Source organism: Pinus tabuliformis, chromosome 9 (genome assembly GCF_031772625.1).
Source record: "Pinus tabuliformis cultivar Carrire ecotype Pingquan chromosome 9, CPIR1, whole genome shotgun sequence".
In the NCBI taxonomy this organism is placed as follows: Eukaryota; Viridiplantae; Streptophyta; class Pinopsida; order Pinales; family Pinaceae; genus Pinus; species Pinus tabuliformis.
In genome coordinates this window covers 1,261,944,897-1,261,968,729 of record NC_142307.1, presented here as the reverse complement: position 1 = coordinate 1,261,968,729, position 23,833 = coordinate 1,261,944,897, and the positions used below count along the sequence as shown (strand labels likewise).

General features: G+C 41.9%; 1 protein-coding gene across 1 annotated transcript in view; it reads right to left on the bottom strand.

Annotated features, from left to right (window-relative positions):
• The window catches only part of LOC149153125 (cycloeucalenol cycloisomerase-like), a 420,238-nt gene that overhangs the window by 7,604 nt on the left and 388,801 nt on the right, over window positions 1-23,833 (bottom strand). Inside the window, exons 5-6 of the mRNA XM_089439501.1 lie at window positions 9,520-9,630; window positions 8,970-9,161 (exon numbers count right to left, since the gene is read on the bottom strand). Of these exons, the coding sequence (XP_089295627.1) occupies window positions 8,970-9,161; window positions 9,520-9,630 (303 nt within the window). The remainder of the gene's footprint in view (window positions 1-8,969; window positions 9,162-9,519; window positions 9,631-23,833) is intronic.

Genomic DNA, 23,833 nt, shown 5'->3' with positions numbered 1-23,833 from the left:
TGTTTAGCCTGTCTGTAGCACTGTTTAGTGCATCGAGTGTCTCCGTTCAGAGATCTCACCCTTAGCCCTGGGGGACTTTGAGTGCCTGCTCGGGCAAGGACGTTCCATCAGTATTTTGTAGGAGGAGCGATTTCTAGAGTTGAGGAGGAGCTGAGTATTTTGATGACTACGCAGTCTTGAGAGGGGAGGATGCAGTTCTTTTGGGTAGGAGCTCTGGATTGGGTTTTTGTGGAGGATTTGAGCTGGGAGATTGAGCAAGGGATCAACCCTTGCATATTGGAGGATCTTGGCAGAGTTTCGGGCAGAGTTTTGGAGGTTTCTCTTCAGGAGCAGCGCAGAGCCTTGAGGGATTGCGTAGATCCCCAAGAGGGTGATTTTCGGGGGTCAGCAATTTTAGAAAAGCTTTCTGGGCTTTTCTGGGTTTATTGAGCAGAGGCTGATTCCAGAGTTTCAGCATTTTCTAAGGAGGGGAACAGCCCCAAATCCTCATTTGATTTCAGCAGTAGCAACAGCACAACAGTTCTCCGGCAGTTTGGACGCAGTTCAGAGAGAGGCCATTTCCTTACCATTCTGAGTGTATTTCTTCACTTGCCTTGTGCAAGTCGAGGTGCTATCCTTCTGATCACCTCTTGTACTCTTTCCATTACTCAGTATAATAAAATGGCTTAGCATTTCTCTCTGCATTTCTCGAGTATCTGCTTATTTTCTATGTATACATTATTGTATGTTGCACTATTGTTATTTCTCTAGTTGGAGTTTGCTTGTATTTGAGGGATATCTCTAGTAAGGGATATTACAGTGGTATCAGAGCATAGATCTGGCTCAGCCTGTGGAGCTAGCAGTCTATGACACCGAGGGAGAAGCCCTACATCTATTACAGAGGTAGGAAATACAGAGATATTTAGCATAGGTTCAAGAACACCTACAGAGAGGGAGACTGTGTTCGGGTGGTGGACACAAAACAGGAGCCTGTGGTGGACGCAGAGCAGGAGGATCCCATGGCAGATGATGACGGGAAGAAATTTGTGGACATGCTCCTCAAATCAGTGTAGGATCTGTCAAGGCAGATCGAGGTGATGGGGCAGAGATTCACGGCGGAGGAGGCTAGACAGTGTGAGAGCCCATAGGTTTTCCAGGTTGGAGAGGGATCGAGTGCATCTCACCATTTGCCAGAGCAGGGTGCCACTCAGCGTGATACTACTCAGCAGGTGGCCTCACATGCCCCTATACACTCTACCATGCCCACTTTCCTAGGAGCGGACACGGGGGCCGGAGCACAGCAGGGGGCAGGGCCCGGCCATATGGGCAATTATTTTGCGGAGTACCAGGCCTATGGGTAGGATTTCAGGGATGCTCTCTCATTCAGAGACTTTGTTCAACTCCAGCGGGATAGTAGACCTCGTGACCATCACAGAGGATACCGGCATTATCATGATGGAGACACCCACTTCACAGCTCGTAGATTTCACTTGCCTACGTTTGATGGCTCATGGCAAAGTCTTGGGTGGAGAAGCTGGACATCTATTTCCAACTTAACCAGATGTCAGAGACAGAGGCCATCAAGGTGGCGACATTACATTTGGATGGTGAGGCCCAGGACTGGTGGTTCCATGGGTTGGTTACACTCGGACACTCCACAGTGATGACATATGCCGAGTTCACCAGGAGACTGATGGAGAGGTTTGACCGGAGGGATCCGGAACAGCACTTTGTTGAGCTAACGAGGCTCAAACAGACCAGGAACCCAGAGACTTACATTGCAGACTTCTTGAGGATTTTAGTGATGGTGCCAGATCTATCCGCAGCACGGAGGATCTACATGTTTGTTGAGGGGTTAGCAGAGCCACTTCGGGGTCTAGTCAGATCCACTAGACCAGCCACACTCCAGGATGCTATTAGCAGGACCCAAGACTTACAGGATGCCTTACCCAGGACTCGGACACCTTACCCCCAGAGACAGGCTTTCCAGCCTAAGGGGAAGGATGTGAGGATTCCGCCTCCAAAGGGGAATCCAAGACGAGCACAAATTGATGATGATGCCAGGAGGGAGTTGAAGAAGAAGCGGTTGTGCTTTACCTGTCAGGAGCCGTGGGCACTGGGACATAGATGTGCTGCTGGCAAAGCACATTTTATTGAGGTCTTCTTCGAGAGCAGCGGGGAAGAGGATGAGGAGGATGATGTGGAGGTAGGAGATAGTCATGCTGCGCAGGATCCTTTGCCACCTCCACCACCAGCAGCAGGTGGTGCAGCCTTTGCACCTACCAGAGGGGCCCTTGCAGCATTGCGAGGAGTTCCCAAGTATCTGACGCTGCACATACGGGGGACAGTACGTGGCCAGCGAGTATCAGTTTTGGTTGACAGTGGGGCAACCCACAACTTCATCGATGCACAGATGGTTGAGCGGAGAGGTATACAGACAGAGAGCTTCGATGGCTTTTCAGTTTTGGTCCCAGGAGATTAGACCATGGTGTGTGCTCGTTATGTTCCAGAGTTATCAGTGACGATGGGCACCTACACACTGACTAACCACTTTTTCGTGGTCGATATTCCAGACACCAACATGATACTGGGTGTTCAGTGGCTTATCACTCTAGGGAAGGTCACGACAGATTGGAAGGCCCTAGAGATGGAGTGGGATGATGAGAAGACAGGGAGGCATGAGAAGATACGGGGACAACACACATATCCACCTCAGACTGTTTCGGCTCATCGGATGGAGGCAGCCTTCCGGAAGGGAAACGTAGTGTGGGTAGTGGAGCTGCGTGCATCAAAGGCATGGACTGCAGGGCAGACGGTGCACCTAGAGATACAGTCCATCCCTGACCAGTATGCCGCAGTGTTTGGGAAGATTCCGCCGGGATAGCCACCGGACCAGGGGTTTGAGCACACCATTGAGCTTGAGCAGGGCATAAAGGCAGTGATTACTACCCCCTATAGGCATCCCAAGGCCTATCGGGATGAGATTGAGCGGGCCATTCAAGAGTTGCTGGCTCTTGGGCACATTCGGCTGAGCACGAGTCCTTTTGCTTCTTCCGTGGTGTTGGTGAAGAAGAAGGACGGCACATTGAGGATGTGCATTGACTACAGGGCCCTGAACAAGAAGACCCTAAAGAATGGGTACCCCATACCCAAGATCGATGAGTTGATGGATGAGTTGAGAGGAGCACGATTCTTCTCAAAGATTGATTTGAGATCTGGGTACCATTAGATTCGCATGAGGGAGCAGGACATTCCCAAGATCGCCTTCAGGTGTCACTATGGGCACTTTGAGTTTTTGGTGATGCCCTTCGGGCTAACCAACGCCCCAGCTACATTCTAGTCCTGCATGAACCACATCTTCCGCAGTCACTTAAGGAAGTTTGTGTTGGTGTTCTTTGATGACATTCTCATTTTCAGCAAGACTTGGGAGGAGCATCTCCAACACATTGAGATAGTGTTGTGCATCTTGGAGGAGCAGCAGTTCTATGCCAAGCTATCCAAGTGTGAGTTTGGGTTGACGGAGATGTTGTACTTGGGACACATCATAGGGGTGGACGGAGTGAGAGTCCACGAGGAGAAGATCAGGGCCATCAGAGATTGGTCGGAGCTGAGGAACATGACAAAACTTCGGGGATTCATTGGCATTTGTACTTACTATCGGAAGTTCGTCAAGAGTTTCTCACAGCTTGCTGCACCCCTAACAGATTTGACGAGGAAGGGGGCATTTAGTTGGTCGGATACATCGCAGCGAGCCTTTGACAGGCTCAAGGAGGTTATGAGCAGCTGCCCAGTGCTTGTATTGCCAGATTTTTCGCAGCCATTTGTTTTGGAGTGTGATGTGTCAGGAGAGGAATCGACACAGTGTTGATGCAGGGAGGTCACCCTATAGCCTTTGAGAGCCGAAAGCTCCTTCCGCATGAGAGGTTGTATTCTATATACGACAAGGAGATGCTGGCCATTATGCATGCATTGGCCAAATTCCGACAGTATTTAGTGGATAACAGGTTCAGGGTGAGGACTGATCACAACAGCCTCAGGGTCTTTTTGGAGCAGAAACAGCTACAGGAGAGGCAGCAGAAGTGGATCAGTAAGATCTAGGCGTATGAATTTGACATTGAGTATGTCAAGGGTAAGAACAACGTGGTAGCAAATGCCCTTTCACGTAGACAAGCCACGTTCTCTTATGAGCTTGGACACAGACTGGAGGGCTCGACTCTTAGTAGAGTACTCCAAGGACAGATTTGCATGTGAGATTCTAGATGGGCAGGTGGCAGATGACAGGTACAAGGTGATCGATGAGATCATCTACTATAAGGACCAGATCTTCTTGACTGAGGGATCTCAGCTCAAGAAGAAGATACTTCAGGCATCACATGATTCACCATTGGCCGGCCATTAGGGGTTTACCAAAACCTATAGGGCCATTAGAGAGAAGTTCTCATGGAAGGGCCTCAAGGAGGACGTACTCCAGCATATCCCGGAGTGCGAGGTTTGCCAGAGGAACAAGCAGGAGATGAGCCATCCCGCACGATTATTGCAGCCTCTTCCCATTCCGGAGGGGAAATGGGAGAGTATTTCGATGGACTTCATCACAGGATTGCCCATGGTGTAGGGCAAGGATTGTATCTTTGTCGTCGTTGATCGACTGACAAAGTATGCACATTTTTTCGCCATATCCGCACACTACATAGCAGCATAGGTGGCTGAACTATTCTTCAGAGAGGTCTTCAGGCTACATGGTCTTCCTAAGACCATCATCAGTGACAGAGACAGCCGTTTCATGGGAGGGTTCTGGCAGGAGCTTTTCCGGTTGGTGGGGACAGAGTTGACACTGAGTACCAGTTATCACCCACAGACGGACGGGCAGACGAAGATAGTTAACAAGTGGCTGGAGGGATACTTGCATAACTATGTCAGTGGGTAGCAGCGAGCATGGCTGAAGTGGCTGCATCTGGGGGAGTACCTCTACAACACTACACATCACATGTCCATTGGTATGTCACCATTCTATGTTTTGTATGGATATCATCCTTTATCTTTTGCTGATGTGATGTTTGGTGCTAGCAACATTCTGAGAGCCAAGATTTGGATCTAACAGAGTCAGGATATCCTCTGAGCTCTCAAGGATAATATGGCTACACCACAGAACCAGCAGAAGTTGTATGCTGACAGGGGTCGGGTGGAGAGATAGTTTGAGGTAGGGGACTTGGTCTACCTACAATTATAGCCATACCGACAGTCGTCACTGAAGCAAAAGGGAGCTAATAAGCTCAAGCCCCGCTTTTATGGGCCATACAGGGTGATACACAGGATTGGACAAGTTGCGTATGAATTGGAGTTGCCCCAAGGCAGCGACATTCATAACGTTTTTCATGTATCATGCCTGAAGAAGGCATTGGGGCAGCAGGTGACAGTGACAGATGAGCTACCACCCATGGATGATGAGGGGCATTTGGTGTTGCAGCCAGAGGCTATCATTGATACCAGGGAGAGGTAGCTACGGAGCAGGACGGTCTGGGAATTCTTGGTGAGGTGGAAGAATTTACCGGATGAGGATGCCACTTGGGAGAGTGAGAAAATTTTGTAGCATCCATCATTTCTGTTGCTTGAGGACAAGCAACATTTTGCCGAGGGAGACTATAATATTCCTAATTAGCCATGGCTAATTGGAATATTCGATTTTGCTCAATTTTTCCTTCTATAGTTAGTTATAAATAAAAAAGTGAGGAAGGGGGACATAACTCACTTTATGAATAAAGTCACTCGCTAGTAGCACAACGTTGTAACTTAAAAGGGGAGCCAAGGAGGCCCAAGGACCACGTAGAGAAAGGGCCCATGCAGACACTTGGAGGGACTGCACAGATGGAGGAGGAACATGTGGGAAGAGAGGCTACATTGGAGGAGGTGGGCCTTAGGGTTTTGAGAGAGGCCAACGCTATAAAGGAGAGAGGAGCCTTCTCATCTTGATCATTCGATTATGTTGGATTTGAGCTAGTCACTTCGACTTAGAGCACGCTGGTTGTTTAGCCTGTCTGCAGCACTGTTTAGTGCATCGAGTATCTCCGTTTGGAGATCTCACCCTTAGCCCTGGGGGACTTCGAGTGCCTGCTCGGGCAAGGTAGTTCCATCAGTATTTTGCAGGAGGAGAGATTTCTGTAGTTGAGGAGGGGCTGAGTATTTTGATGACTGCGTAGTCTTGAGAGGGGAGGACGCAGTTCTTTTGGGTAGGAGCTGTGGATTGGGTTTTTGTGGAGGATTTGAGCTGGGAGATTGAGCAAGGGATCAACCCTTGCATATTGGAGGATCTTGGCAGAGTTTCGGGCAGAGTTTTGGAGGTTTCTCTTCAGGAGCAGCGCAGAGCCTTGAGGGATTGCATAGATCCCCAAGAGGGTGATTTTCAGGGGTCAGCAATTTTAGAAAATCTTTTTGGGCTTTTATGGGTTTATTGAGCAGAGGCTGATTCCAGAGTTTCAACATTTTCTGAGGAGGGGAACAGCCCCAAATCCTCATTTGATTTCAGCAGTAGCAGCAACACAACAGTTCTCTGGCAGTTTGGACGCAGTTCAGAGAGAGGCCATTTCCTTACCATTCTGAGTGTATTTCTTCACTTGCCTTGTGCAAGTCGAGGTGCTATCCTTCTGATCACCTCTTGTACTCTTTCCATTACTCAGTATAATAAAATGGCTTGGCATTTCTCTCTGCAGTTCTCGAGTATCTGCTTATTTTCTATGTATACATTATTGTATGTTGCACTATTGTTATTTCTCTGGTTGGAGTTTTCTTGTATTTGAGGGATATCTCTGGTAAGGGATATTACAGTAAGCAAGAGGATACAATGTAGTTGCAGGAGAATTCGGGATTAAGGCTGAGATGCCTTAAATTGTAATTGAGTTTGTATATAATAGAAATGCGTCTTATGTGAATTTATGTCTGTGTATCTTTTGTTTAAATTGTTTTCCTTTTCCATAAGCACAGCAAACATACACAGGTGAACGATAAGCACCAAAAGCAAGGAGAGCTTCCAGACAAACAGCAGTGCAAGTAGAACAAATATACGGGAGAGCGAGAGAGCAATTATTCACAGAGACAAGTTTCAGACAGAGCCAAGTAACCGAACTTCAAAACCCTCAAGTCGTCGGACAGGTCCGGAGTTCGAAACCAGCGGAACCTGTCGAAGCCGAACACTAATACTCTCACTGCTTTGAAGTCCAAGAAGGGCGTATATCCAAGGCAAAGAAAGCCACTGCTGAAGATGATGACGTTGACAGAGAGCAGGCCGAGCCGAAAAAGAAATCGACATCCAAGGAAAAAAATGTCGTTGTCGTGAAAGATGATGAGGTCGCTGAAGATAGGAAATCGTTTCGCAAGGGAGAGAAATTAGTGTCCGCTGAAAAAGAAGTTCTGGCTTCGAACCCTCATCAACTTCGACTTTGTGTTCTTTTGCAATCTTATTCCTTCTCTTCGAATTTCTCACCTTTTATTGCCTCTCTGTCTTGTGTATCAAACTTGTTGAGTGAGTGATCAAATGGATCGAACTGCCTATCTACATATAGCCTCTCTTATGGTTTGAATTGCCCTAATATAGGTTGACTTCACCATCATAGGGCCGAATTGGTGTGGAGGTGTCAAATGACCTATTTGACTCAAAAATAATTCTTTTTATATGATACAAAAGCCCAAGAAGGGTCTAATAAAATTTGATAATGACTCTATTGACTCAATATAAAACCTAGAAGCCTACAATGGGGGCTTTTACTTATAAACATGATGACCCAAGCATGAAACCCATGCTTTAATAAGTCATTATAAAATTTCTTTTGACAAATAAATTACATTATACAATTATGAAGACCGAACCTAGTTATATTCTTCAACACTCCCTTTTAACTGTTGATTTGGGGTAGCATCGGATGTGCTCTAGGCCTCAAATTTTATAGGGAGGCTTGGGCACATGTATTCCAAAGAACCCAGAAAGATTTTTGGGAAATTCCACCCAAAAATGATTTTATTAAAATAATTAAAATATTTTTTAATGGGACCCTAAGTCTAAACTTAAGAAATTAAAAATATTAATGGGTATTAATCTAATTGTGGGTGTAACTTCTAGAAGACAAGGATCAAGCTAAAATGATCTTAGCCATTAATTAGCTTATAATCTGGGCCGTTGAATGTTAACGAGATTATTATTTAAGGAAGCTTGAGGGTCATTTGGAAAATACACCAAGAGATCAGGAGTAGCAACCCCAACTCACTATTGTAGAGGTTTCATTCATAATTCTCATTGGGATTTATTGGCATTAGTTGAGCAGAACTGGAGCAGATTTGTGAAGTGGGGATCACTCATATCTCCAATTTGGGCTTCATTTCTAGTTGCATTTTTTGGGAGGCCAGCATCAATATTGCTAGCAGTTACTTTGGAGGAAACCACCTCAGCTATTTTCATGTAATTATGTATTCATTAATATAAATAATGTTGAGTTTGATATATCTCATGTTATTTATAATAGCAATATTTTATAAAATTGCCAGAGTAGCAACACTGTATTTAATTTCTGGGTTTTACATTATTTGCTGGCAATTTCTGTTTTAAATTTATGGTGTTTTTGGGTGAATTCATGAAAGAATTTTTGCCAAAGTAAAATCGCTATTATTTTAACAAAAATATTGAAAAGGGATACTACATCAAGATAAAATATGCTAACATGCCAATAGCTTGTCTATCACAGACCTTGGTATTTCTTGACATCAGCCTAGTAAGCAAATTTTCAAATTAAAATAGAAGTCAATGATAGTTGAACAATCACAAATACTTCTGCACAAAAAAAGCCACTGAAATCCAAAAAGACAATCAATATTTGGAAAAATAAAAGAAGAAAGTTTTCCTGGTTTCCTTTCAAGCAACCATAAACAAATATAAAAAGTAATCTTCAGCTGTCTTTCTACGCAAAACATAATATTTGAAGGTTGATTAGGAACCCAAAGAAACTTACATTTGCAATGGCAAAGGTTTCTAAAAATGCTATGAAATATGAAAATGCAAATATCCAAAAGGCCTGTATGGCAAACTGAATATAGCTTGGTAATTCTGAAATAGCATGTCGTAGCCGTCGAAGGGTGATATTGGATGCAGTGTGGTAGAACAAAAAGCATGCATGTGCCATCAGAAAAGTCATATGAGGAACCTACAAAAGCATTGTAGCATATCAGAGGGTATTGTAACAATTACTGTCTTGTAAATCACAATTTAGCAATCCAATGCACTAAATCTAGACAAAATTTCAATGCCCTAAATCCTTGACACATGTTTTTGATATGCCCATGCTCCCATTCAAGTCACAGTATATTGCTCTTATTTCAGTCACATATTAGAATCTGCGTCATTTCCTCTTCCTATCTGTATGCTTAACTGTTCGTGTTGTAAGCCATTTTGCAGACAATCATCCCTAAGCACATTTAAAGAAGAAAAATCAAGGTAGACAATCAGATAATTAAAACTACTTAAATAGCAATTTTTGATGCTGAAGGGAGAATAAACCTTACATTGTTCATTCTCCAAGATGGAAATGTGTATGACGCTCCAAGAACTGTGAAGAAATAGTGTGTCAAGAAATAGTTGCCCACATAGCTGAATATCAAAATCCAAAGCTGGGCCTGCCAAGAGCATCATGCCACTACTGATGTTTCATATAAATCAATTCAAAGAATGTAATAAAAGAATTTTACCTACACATGGATGTCTAGATTATAAATATCTATTTTGACAGAATCTTGTGAAATGTTCGTTAAACAGCGGTTTGATGATGAAAATGAAATTGAAAAATCCTACATTACAGAAATAAAAATCCAGCAACCAGTGCAACAGCATGGCAATGTCATCTAATGGACTTGTTGCCACATTTCTGCCAGGCATAATGTCTAACCAAATACAAAAGTAAACTCTCATACCGGTGAGGAAGGCTGATTGGATAGTCTTCTCACTATAACTGTACTGAGGGTACTTTCCAAAGATGTATTAAAGAATTTCTAGGTAGTTTCTAGTCTTCCATCCTCCTGATAATTTAGTTTCAGGATTTCTTCCTTTGGATCCATCGTTAAACAAAAATTTTAGCATTTCTCTAGAAATGCTTGTTTCATTTCCTTTCAAGACCTCATTGAATCTCCCTTGAGACTCATCAATAAATTCATCACTTAATCTTTAATGTCAAAGGGAGTAGTTTCAGCCTTTGCACTTCCTTTACATGATCATATCTGCAACATATCACTTCAAATTCAAAGAGAAAAGTTTCAGGATCTTAGTGGTAGTGCATTAGTGATAGTGGTCAAGATTTTCTTTAACTTCTGGGTCCAATCAACATTCATTGGTAGGACAATAAAAAGGGTGATATCATTGTTGTTTCAACTGATAAGCACAGTGTTCAAAATGTCTAGGTGTTCTAAATCTTTTCACAAATCAAGCAAATCCTCCAATTCTTCAAGAAGTACTGACACCTTGATTAATCTCTAGTGATTTCTGTATTATAATCCTTGCCTTCTTTGATAAAATGTTGTGAGGCACACATCCCGGTAGCTGTGCCATAAATATTGGATAAGATCACATTGTTGAAAATATATACACTTTATTCTCTTGGAACCCTGCCAATGTGTCAATCTGGGTGCATGTGCTTGTAACAAGGCTTCTCAACTCATAGTTGTGAAATACAAAAGGGATCAATCATTTACTATTAGAAAGAGAATGTGATATTCCTACTTAGTGTTTCACTAAGTGAATATCGAATTTTGCTCAATTGTGGCGTATTGCATTGTTTCTCTTAGGAGAAGTGGGCCTAGGGGACCCACATTTGATTTTTGGCATGAGAAGCACCCTAACATTAGAGTTTGATGGAAAGATTGCATCTTTGGTCGAGTGTGGGGGCCACCACAAAGGATTTTTGACCCACATGGAGAGTATGCTCTCAATGGTGCGAAATAGGTGAGGGAAATTTGATGTGGGCCCACATGGGCAGCCTTGGAGGCAAATCGAGACAAGTCTGCATGTGTTGTTTAGCACACCAGGTGTTTTCGAGCAGAAATCCAAGCCCTTGCATCGGTGGACTTCGATTGCCAGCCGAAGGAGTGAGTTCTACTTCATCCTAGTTCGTACCAACAGCAAGGGGTCGAATTACAGCAGCAGTAAGTCGAGTTCCAATAGCAGGGAGAGTTACAACAGCGCAGGGATTGCGCAGTCATAGCTTGAGGCACTCCGGGAAGTTGTGGTGATAGGGGAGTTTGCGGAGGAAATCAGGAGGGAAGGCTTGGGAAGCCTTCCAATAGGGATTGCAGCCATTTTGGGAGCATTCAACAGCAAAATTCTTAGGTGGGTTGATCTAAGCAGTAGGAGAGCCAACCAAGCCCAAGAGGGTTGAAATTCTAGGGTCAATCTTTGGCCAAACCCTTTGTGGGTTATTCTGGCCAAACCCTTCGTGGGTTATTCTAGGTTTCTTGTGTAGTGTGAAAATTCCTACACTCAAGGAACCCCTACTAGAACAAAATTGAATTTACTTCTCCTAATTGATTTTAATATACATTATCAAGTTATTTTCTAAATAATACTGAAGTAAATTACTTCTGCAGCCTACACCAACTTAATTTGATTACATGAAACAAGAAACTGAGCAAAGAACAAGATACATAAGACACTGTTATTTTTGGACAAAATAGTCCCGAGAAAAACCCAATGCGAGAAAACCAGTGCAGCAGCTCTGAGGGTTTTATATTATTAAGCAATAGTTCTGAATACAATGTTGGTTTCCTTCCCGGCAATCCAGTGACAGAGAACAAATATAATGACGGAAAACTGAGTGAGATTACCTCGCTTTACCCAGCAGTTTCCGGCTGATCCGACAGCAGAACTGGCTAACCCCAGCTATCTCTGCGCTGGCCTTGCATAGGCCCCATGTTAGCCTTACAAGGTCTGTGTTGTCTCTTCTGCCTCCTAGAGCTTCTACGTCAACCTCTCTCAGTTGTTCCGGCAGCTCCCCGACAGTTCTGGATTTCTGCGTGTGTTAGGTAACCAGCTCACAAAAAGATAGATCAACGCCTTAGGATTCAACTTCTTCGAGGGAGCGACCTCCTTTACATTACACAATGAACAATTCTTGGATGATACAAATGACTAAACCTCCCTTCTATATATAGGAGTCTAAGGGGTCACAATATAATCAACCGACCTAACAGTGATAACATAAAGGCACAACAATAACAATAGTGGGTTTCTATGGGGCACACTAATAACAATATGGGGACAACAGGGGCACAATAATAACAAAAAGGGATACAATGGCAATAGTAATGGGGGAATCACTAGTATTATAGGGACATAACATGCCCCTCTTTGTCCTCAACGCTTGAGTAGTTTTGGATGCTTCTGTATAAAATTCTCATCTTCCCATGTGGAATCTTCAGCGTATAAGTTCTTCCACTTGATGAGATACTCCGAAATTGATCGATTTTGTAGCTGTCGAGTTCTTGTTTCTGTGACTGCTTCTGGTTCCAATATGATTTTTCCTTCCTCGTCAAGTTCTGGCAATACTGTTTGAACTGGGAGCTTGTCCCCTATAACCTTCTTTAAACATGAAACATGGAAAACTGAGTGCACTCGGGAAGCTGCAGGAAGCTCCAATTTGTATGCCATAGTACCAATCTTTTGCAACACCTTGTACAGACCATAATACTTTGGTGATAATTTATTATACTTCTTAGCGTGCTTGAGGGACATTTGTTTATATGGTTGTGGCCGTAGGAATACCCAGTCACCTACATAAAAACTTCTTTCACTGTGATGTTGATCTACCTGTTGTTTCATTCTATTCTGCACCAACGTGAGTTTATCCTTTAAGAGTTGGAGAACTTGTTGTTGATGCTCGATGTGATGTTCCACTGCTTGAACCTTAGAATTTTCTCTTAAATATGATGTGATGGATGGTGGATGATATCCATAAAGTGCCATAAATGGGGTCATTTTTGCTGCAGTATGGAAGGAAGTGTTATACCACCATTCAGCCAGAGGCAACCATTTGACCCATTGTATTTGTTTATTAGATACAAAGCAACAAAGATATCCTTCCAAACATTTGTTTACTATCTCAATTTGCCCATCAGATTGAGGATGATAAGAGGATCTATGAGCTCACTGATTACTGAGACAAGAAAATAATTCTGTCTAAAAATTTCAAGTGAAAATGGGATCTCTATCGCTTACAATAATCTTTGGGTTTCCATGTAGCATTTGAATTGTTTCCATAAATGCAATAGAAACTATATTGGCTTTAAATGGATGCGATAATGCACAAAAGTGTGCATACTTGGTAAGTCTGTCAACTACCACCATGATGACACTCTTTCCTTCGGAATTGGGTAAACCTGTGATAAAATCCATTGAAACCTCCTCCCAACGTTGGCTTGGAATGGATAAAGGTTGTAATAGACCTAGGGTCTTAATTGTTTCAACTTTATTTTGTTGGCAAACCAAACATTCCGCCACAAACTTTTGAATATTCGATTAAAGGCCATCCCAAAAAAATTCCTTCTTAACCCCGTGGTAAGTTTTTAAAAATCCTGAGTGCCCTCCTAAGGGATAAGTGTGCAATTCCATAAGAATCTTTTGTTTGAGTTGGGAATTCTTACATAGGTATAAGCGATCTTTGTACCATAACGAATCATTTTTCTAGCCAAATGTATCAGATGTACTAGGATCTTGTTGTAACTTTTGAATGAGTGCCCACACTTCTTCGTCATTCTTCCATTTATTCCTTGTTTCGTTTATCCAGTCTGGGTGGATAATAGAAATGGTGCACAACAATGCTTCCACATCCTCATCCTTTCTTGAGAGTGCATCTGCCACAACATTTTGCTTCCCTTTTTTGTAGATGATTTCAAGGTCATAACCCAACATCTTTATGACCCATTTTTGTTGCTCTTCATAGGATAATCTTTGTTCTAAAAAGTATTTAAGACTATCACGATCATTTTTTACCTTGAAGTGTCTTCCCATTAGGTAAGGTCACCATTTCTTGAGTGCATGTAGTATTGCCAACATTTCCTTCTCATAAATAGCTTTGTGTAAATACTTTCCTTTCATTGGACAACTTTCGAAAGCAATGGGTCTTTCATCTTGCATTAAAACAACACCAATTCCATTTCCTGAAGCATCACATTCCACAATAAAGGTTATTGTGAAGTCCGGCATAGCTAAGGCCAGTGCTTGGCACATTGCCTCTTTAAGATGTTCGAAGGCCTTTGCTGCTTTTGGAGTCCATGAAAATGCATCTTTTTTCAATAACGTTGTTAGAGGTGCTGCTATTCTCCCATAATTCTTAACAAACTTGTGATAATACCATGTCAACCCGAGAAATCCTCACAGATGCTTTATGGATGTGGGGATTTTCCATTCCTTAATTGCCTTAATTTTGGTAGGGTCTACCTTAACACATTCATGAGATACAATATGACCCAGATATTCCACCTCTTGTACTCCAAAGAAAAATTTGGAGCTTTTTGCATATAATTGTTTCTCCTTCAATATTTGAGCACCCTGTCAACATGTTCAATATGATCCTTCCAAGACTTGCTGTAGATTAGTATATCATCAAAAAATACTAACACAAATTTTCTAAGGAAGGGTTTGAAAATGGAATTCATCAAACCTTGAAATGTAGAAGGTGCATTGATAAGGCCAAAAGGCATGACCAAAAATTCATAAACCCTCATGAATTCTAAATGTTGTTTTCAGAATGTCTTCAGTCTTCATTCTGATTTGATGATATCCTGAATGAAGATTCAATTTGGTGAAGTAAATTGATCCATGCAATTCATCCAATAATTCATTAATGATAGGAATGGGAAATTTATCTTTATTAGTGAGCTTGTTGAGCTCCCTATAATCCAGACACATGCGCCATGATCCATCCTTCTTGTGCACCAATAGTACTGGAGTAGAGAAAGAACTTTGACTAGGTTGAATTATACCAGCCTCTAGCATTTCTGCAACCATATGTTCAATTTCACTCTTTTGGGCATAGGGATATATGTATGGCCTAATGTTTGGAGGAACACTTTCTAGAATCAAATGAATAGCATGATCATGATCACAAATAGGTGGGAGGCCTTTGGGAGTCTCAAATACTTTGGAATGATTGTCCAAGACTTTTTGGAGATCTGGAGAAATAGATGATTTCGATGTGGGAACCTCCAGCGAACATAATTGTGCAATTACGCCTCGTTGTTCTTTCTTTAGAAGCTTTGTCATACTGTTAGAGTTGATTGTATTTCCTAGTTTCCCTACAATACCTCTTAATTCAACTTCCTTTCCTTCCGCACAAAATTTCATGAATAGTTCTTGAAAATTAAAAGCTATTGTACCCAAGGATTGTAGCCATTGGACTCCTAGTACAACATCAACACCACTCATTGGAATGGAAAACATTGGGCTATTCAATACATATTCTCCCATGGATAGCTTGATATTACAACACTTTCTAGAGCAATTTATGGTTCCTCCACTTGCAACCATCACTTGACACTCTGGTGCTGGATATAGGAAGCAATTCAATTCCTTGGCTATCTTACAATGAATAAAATTATGGGTACTTCCTGAATCAATCAACACTATTACCTTTTTCTTCTTGATATGTCTTTCTATCTTGATAGTATGAGTGGTAATTCCAGCCAATGCATTATAAGATATGTTCAAATTCATTTCTTCTTTATCTAGGGTTTGTTCCTGGAGTATATCCTCTTCTTTTGACATTTCTTGTTCCTTTTCTTCACAATCTATGTAGAATAATTTCTTCTCAACACACTTATGACCTTTAGTGTATTTGCTATCACAACTGTAAAAAAACCCTTTTGCTCTTTTTTCTTCCAATTGTTGTGGTGTCAACCTTGTAGGTTGTGGAAGGCTAGGGGCAACAACACTTCTATCTTTATAGTTGTGAGTGGTAGGCTTCCTGGTTGCCATAATTTTTCTTTCCATTTTTCTTGCTAACCTGAATGCCTTCTCTAATGAATCAAGTTACCAAAGGTGAACCTCATGTTGGATATTATCTTTTAAAGTCCCTATGAACACATCAATATTATGCTCCTCTGGAATATCTTTTACCCTTATGTTCAATTTTTGGAATTCCTCAATGTGCTCCATCATTGAACCCTTTTGTTTGAGATTTATCAATTGGCTAAAAAAAGTGTTGCTTTTTGTATTCTCATAATGTGCTATCATTTCTTCTGTAAAAATTGCCCAAGTGACAATTTGTTTACGAGAGCAAAGCCATCGATACCATACAAACTGATTTGGTTCCAAAATATAAAGTTGCAATACGTACCTTTTGTGTGTTTTGCACATTATGGAGATCGAAAAATTGCTCCATCTGTAGTATCCATGTTCCGGGATCCTTGCCATCAAACTTCTTCATATCAGTTTTTGGAACATGGTGGGTCTTCAATCCAACATTAGGGTATATGAAATCATGATTAACATGTCTTTTGTTCTGCTCATGAGTTTCGTTTACTACCCTTTCACCATTAGTAACCATTTCTTGTAGCAACTCATTCAAATTTATCTTCAATTCTTCCATCTTAGCGTCTATGCCATTCATCTTAGCGCCCATGCCATCCATCTTAACTTGCATGCCATTCATATTAGCTTCCACGCCATTCATCCTGGCTTCAGTTACCTTTTGTGAGAGTGAAATTTGTTGTACTTGGTTTTGCAATTTTGATATATCATGCTGCATTTCTTCCTCTTCACGAGTCATGCTAGAGCTTTCAGGTTTCTTACTAGGCGTTTCCATTTTCTTTCTTCGAGGCATCAATTAATGCTAATAATTCTTCACTGTTCCCTTTGAATTCCTTCAAACTAATTTTTCAAACTAGTCTTATGCAAAATTTAAAAAAAAACTACACACCTTTTTTTCACTTTGTAAGAGCTCGATATTGAATCTATTGTATCTCTGTAATTACGGATCTCGAATATCTAAAATCGCGTCTTACAGTAGCCTTTTGAGTCCTCTTTCTACCCTGCAAGTCTGATCAAAATTGGATTCTCCAAGGAAGAGTTATGCCAAATCTCCTACGGTGACTTGATTATAGACTAGTTCAGTAGAGCGAACATATACGAAGTGCCACGTGTCACTGTTTCGACCTTAGTATCTGAAACTGATATATAGAAAAATACAGGTCGTCCTCTTTCTGAAACTTCTTACAAAATTTCAATCTGATGCTCAGAACAAAAGTTATGATAATTTTCCCTAGGTCGCTTGTTTGGAATGTAATTCGGGAGTCTGCAAAAACCCTAACTTCCTCAGATCATATCTCCGAAAATATAGCGAGACAAACTCTGAAATTCAGACCTGAAGTTTAGAACGATTTCGACTCAAATGGGTTTTTGCTTTAGCTTCTGAAACGTCACAGAAAAAAGTTATAACGAAAATTCCACGATGACCTGTTTGGAGCAACGAAACCCTAGAATCCAAAGCTCTGATACCAAATGTTAGGTAACTAGCTCACAAAAAGATAGAAAAGATAGATCAACGTCTTAGAATTCAGCCTCTTCGAGGGGGCAACCTCCTTTACATTACACAAATGAATAATTCTTGGATGATACAAATGACTAAACCTCCCTTCTATACATAGAAGTCTAAGGGGTCACAATATAATCAAGCCGACCTAACAATAATAACATAAGGGCACAACAATAACAATAGTGGGTTTCTATGGGGCACACATAACAATATGGGGACAATAGGGGCACAATAATAACAATAAGGGATACAATGACAATAATAATGGGGAATCACTAGTATTATAGGGACCTAATAGCGTGAGGGCAGCCTCACTTCTACGCTAGCCCTTCTGTATCTGCGTCAAGACTGCGTGGGCCCAAATTGGCCCAACGTTAGTCCCTCGAGGTGTTGCGTTGCCTCCACTAGTGGCTCTCTGCCTCTCTGCCCATTATTCCCGAACCATCCCTGCCCCTCTTCTACAAAATGATCACTCAGTTCAAATTTCTCAGCTTCCTAACCCCAGAAATCGAACTCTAGATCAATTCGTTCTCTCCGTTTGTTTTCCTAAATGAAGCCCAAGCCTCCTTCTTATACTTTTCTCATTGAGACTTCAACGGCCGAGATTAAGTCTCTAATCAACGGCTAAGATTAAAACTTTGCTTGATCCGCTTTCTAGAACATTCTCATCCATATTTTGATTAATACCCATTAATATTTTAATTTTCCTAAGTTTAGACTTAGGAACCCCATTAAAAATATTAATTATTTTAATAAAATACAATCCGGGTGGAATTTCACCAAACGATTTTTGGGTTCTTTAGAACTCATGTGCCTTAGCCTCTCCACCAATTTCCATGGCTAGAGCACATCCGATGCTACCAAAAACTAACACTTCCTCTTAGCGAGGAATGTGCTCAAGCAACAATGTCCAACTGCATGTTGCTCTGTCTCTGAAGCATCTCCTTTCCACATTGTTGCTGACACCAACATTGTGTTGTTGTTGCTACTGTACTGCTGCCCATGACAGTGCCACTGCCACTGCTGCATTTGTACTATAACTCCGTCTGCATCTGTTGCTAACACAGCCACTGCTAACTCTACATTGCGTCATTTTCCAAATGCTATTGCTCAGCAACGGAAAAGCATCCGAAATTTCTAAACTAACTGTATTCATCATAATACCATGTGAATGTTGGAATTTGACTGCTACTAGTCTCTAAACCTCTGAATCTTCTGCGCTGCTGTTGACTTCTGCACTGCTGCCAACCTTGCTCTGCGCTAATCAGTCTCTAGTCTCAATCTATTGCATCTATCTCTCCAATCAACCCACTACATCATCTGACACTAAGTCCATCTTGCTACTGCTAAATCTTGGGCTCCCATAGCAAGGAATTGATCCAAGAGGGGGACTCCTCAAGAATCCTGCCCATATGTAGTCCTCCCGACTACAGTTCAATATCGCCCCATTTCCATCTTGGAGATGCGTGGGCACTCATGGCAAACTCATCTTCGTCAATTTTTGCTGGAGCAACCTTAGGATCATGTTTCTCATCCTTATCCTTTTGCTTCAAAGGACATTGGGATGCAAAGTGGCCCATCTCGCCACATCTGAAACATTTCACCTTCGAAATGTCCTTCTTCCACTTCTACTTCTGTTGTCCCTTTGATGCTAGAGCTGCGTTCTCCTCTTCCTCCTTGGTCTTCGTGCCACTCCCACTGCTGCCATTGAGGTTGACCTTAACCAGATCCCTCCTTAATTCTTCCTAATGAAGAGTTGCCCACATCTCCACCCATGAAGGTAGTCTTTCCGTGCCCAATATACTTTGGACAAAGACTTTCCATTCATCTGAGACTCCATTCAGGGTTGTCCTTACCATCGCAGTAGATTGAGGAGTAAACCCCACTGCAACAAGCTAGTCTCTGGTGTCATGAAGACGTTGAAGATAGGAGTTAACCCCTTCTTCCTTCAGCATCAATGTCCGCTGCAAATTTTGTTCTAAGTACATCTTCCGTTGTTCAGAAGAACCTTCATACAATGAAGACAAAGCTTCCCACATTTCTTGGGTTGTATCTTTGCCCTGCAAGTGTGAGACCACAAGATCTCGAACTCCATCAAGTATGAACCTCTTCGCCTTTCCCTGCTCGGCCTTGTACTTCTTCTTCTTATCATTGTCTGTGGGAACAGCCACAACACTCTTGATGTAAGATTCGAGATCGTACTCCTCCAGAAAAGCTAAGATTCTGGTTTGCCATATGACATAGTTGGAAGCTCCTTCCAACCTATCCTGATTTCTGAGACCATGTGATTCCATATCACCCAAACTATCGAATTGACTCCTCTAGTCACTGCTCAGTATGGTCTGCTACCCGGCAAGTGAAAAAGTTGAACTTTTGGCAAGAAAAGTCCTCTGAGGAGAAAATTCCTCTTCTATGTGTCTTCGCTCTTTTCCGACAAATTTCTGCCCTGACAGAAACTATGCCCTTCGAGCACTACATTGAGGCTCTGTGTCACTCCCTCTGCCTCTACAAACTCATGAACTGGAAATTGTACCTCTCTATCAACTCTCTCAGAGAGAGATTTCCTTAGAATCTCTGCTTTCTCAGCAAGGACTGCGCAATCCCTTCAAGGGGATTTGAATTGTTGCCAAATGCAGTTATTGGCCTCTCTGCTCATCACTGGATCTGCTCTTCCTATTTCAAAATCAATGCTCTGATACCATGTGCAAATTCCTACACTCAAGGAACCCCTACTACAACAAAACTGAATTTACTTCTCCTTCTTGATTTTAATATACATTATCAAGTTATTTTCTAAATAATACTGAAGTAAATTACTTCAGCAACCTACACCAACTTAATTTTATTACATGAAACAAGAAACTGAGAAAAGAACAAGATACATAGGACACCATTATTTTTGGAAGTCCTCGGAAAAAGCCAACGCACGAAAACTAGTGCAGCAACTCTGAGGGTTTTATATTATTAAGCAGTAATTCTGAATACAATGTTGGTTTCCCTCCCAGTAATCCAGTGACAGAGAAAAAATATAATGGCAGAAAACTGAGTGAGATTACCTCACTTTACCCAACAGTTTACGGCTGATCCGACAGCAGAACTGGCTAACCCCGGCTATCTCTATGTCAGCCTTGCTTAGGCCCTGCGTCAGCCTTACAGGCTCTGCATCAGCTCTGTGTTGTCTCTTTTGCCTCCTGGAGCTTCTGCGCCAACCTCTCCCCGCTGTTTCGGCAACTCCCCGATAATTCCAGATTTCTATGTGAGGGCAGCCTCACTTCTACGCTGGCCCTTCTGGCTCTATGTTGAGACTGCGTGGGCCCAAATTGGCCCAGCATCAGTCCCTCTAGGTGTTGCACTACCTCCACTAGTGGCTCTTTGCCTCTCTGCCTAGTATTCCCGAACTATCCCTGCCCCTCTGCTGCAAAATGATCACTCAGTTCGGATTTCTCAACTTCCTAACCCCAGAAATCGAACTCTAGATCAATTCGTTCTCTCCGTGTGTTTTCCTAAATGAAACCCAAGCCTCCTCCTTATACTTTTCTCGTTGAGATATCAATGGCCAAGATTAAGTCACTAATCAATGGCTAAGATTAAAACTTGACTTGATTCGCTTTCTAGAACATTCTCACCCATATTTTGATTAATACCCATTAATATTTTGTTTTTCGTAAGTTTAGACTTTAGGAATCCCATTAAAAATATTAATTATTTTAATAAAATAAAATCCGGGTGGAATTTCACCAAATGATTTCTGGGTTCTTTAGAACTCATGTGCCTTAGCCTCTCCACCAATTTTCATGGCTAGAGCACATTTGATGCTACCAAAAACTAACATGTAGAGGTCGGGATTAATTTCCCAAAGTTTTTGAGTAGCAGAGAAGGCTTTAGCAGTAGATCATTTCAGGCAACAACATCATTTCTAGGCATTTACAGCGCAGCACTGTGGCCGAATTGATAGGAGATTGGAGGGTGATTTAAGGATCATTTTGGGCTTTTGCTAAGAGCAAGCCTAGGTACACTCATTCTAGATCCTAGATTGTACACCTCTTTGCACAGTAGTTGGTGGGCAGCAGTAGCTAGACATCAGCAGTATAACAGGAGGTGGTGCAGAGACATGGTGTTGCTTCAGTGGGTTGCAACGCTAGAACACATTCCTTGCTAAGAGGGAGTGTTGATTTGTGTAGCATCATATGTGTCTCAACCACAAAACTTTGTGCAGAGGCTAGAATACATGTATTCTCCAAAACCCAGAAATCGTTTATGGAAATTCCACCTAGAGACAACTTAATTAAAATATATATATATATATATATTTTTAATGGTACTTAATGTTGAATTTTCTAAGTCTATCCGTTAGAAAATTAATCTGTATTCTGCTGGTTTATTTCTTATACTTGTAAATTATGAACAAGTTATTTAAAACATATAAATAACGAAATAAACACAATACAATCTCAACATCTACAGATCATTAGCTGAAAGAAAACAAACACACAAGTGACATCGTTATTTTTGGACAAATGTCCCCGGAAAAACCCAATGCGGAAAACTGGTGCAACTATTCTGAGGGTTTAATATTATGCAGTATTTCCTTCAATACAACTAAGTGCCTAACCAGATCACCCGATAGAGAAAAAAATACACAACAGCAATACCTCTCTATTCGTCGACAAGTATTCAGAAAACCTGTCCCATGAAACCCTCTCTAGCGACTCTAAAGCTTTGCACTAGCCCTTTTGGCCTTTGCGTCAACCTCCTGCTGCTCTGCGTCAGCCTCAAACCTCTCTGCGTCAGCCCTCTGAGGCACTGCACAGCCTCTGTGACCCTCTACGTCACTCCAGCTGCTCTCTGCGTGGATGACGTAGTCCCTCAGACCTCTACGATGTCTCTACTGGGCTCTGTGTGGCCTGCTCTAGCTGTTGCTCTCGCTCTCTGCTTCCGCGTCGTTTCTTGTACTGTCTCTCCCTATCCGTCCAGTACTCACTGCCCCTCGCTGCTGATCACTGATTCGATTTTGCTTAGCAACCCCGCTCTAGCAAATCGAATGACTGATCACTTTGGTGTATTCTCTAACTGAACCCCAAGCCTCCTCTTATACTTTTCTCGTTGGTCCTTCAACAACTGAGATTAAATCTCTAATCAACGGCTAATATTATATTTGACTTGATCCATGTCTTTTGGAACCTTCTAACCTAGTTTTATATTAATACCCATTAATATTTTATTTTTCCTAAGTTTAGACTTAGGAACTCCATTAAAAATATTAATTATTTTAATATTTCCCAAACTGGGTACAATCTATCCAATCCATTTATGGGTCTTGGAGATCTCACGTGCTTTAGCCTCTCCACCAATTTTCATGGCCAGAGCACATCCGATGCTACCCCAAATCAACACCTAAGTCTAAACTTAGGAAAAATGATTAATTAAAGGGTATTAATTAAATCATGGAGAGAATCTTCTAGAAGAAGACATGGATCGATTTCTAGTTAATCTTAGCCATCGATTATGTTTTAATTTTGGCCATTAAAGCCCCAACGAGAGATTACAAGAAGAAATTCGATGGGGGTTGGAGAACACACTTGAGGAGTAAAGAATTTGATATTGTTGGGCAATCTAACTCTTGAGTAGCAGCTGTGTGTTGCCAGAGGTGATTTAGTAGTTTCGAAGCAATGTGAGAAGGGCAGGGATAGTAAGGTTGGAAGGAATTTTTTCCAGTGTGGTGAGTGCATAGCAGAGAGACAGCATACTCCACAGAGAGGCTGACTCAGTGTAGAGAGGCAAGGCAGAGCTTCAGACGGAGATCTGTATTTTGTTGAGGAGAAGTCAAGATTCAGTGGCAGGAGCTAGATTGGGAGCCCGGAGGCCAGAAGATCGAGTTTCCAGAGAAGCAGTTGATCAGCAGAGTAAGAGAGACGTTGGTCCCAGCAGGCTAACGCAGATCTGCGTAGGGTGATGCAGAGGCAGCAAGGAGAAGCTCACCTTGAGCTAAGGTCAGTGTCGGATCACTGGTGGAAGTGAGGATTTTCTCACTAGACTTTTGTCAGTCATTTTCTTTGTATGGAAAGTTATTTTTGAGCTTCCATAGAATTGTACTCAGATTTACTACTATATAATAATAAAACCCTCAGTTGCTGCATCAGTTTTCCCAAGTTGGGTTTTTCCGAGGACATTGGTCCAAAAATAATGGTGTATTATTGTTTGTGTGCATCTATTCTTTCAGTGTTTTTATTTCTTCCGCAGTATTGTATTTGTGAAGGTTGCAGTGTATATGTTTCGATATTTTTTGTAGGAAACTACAAGTA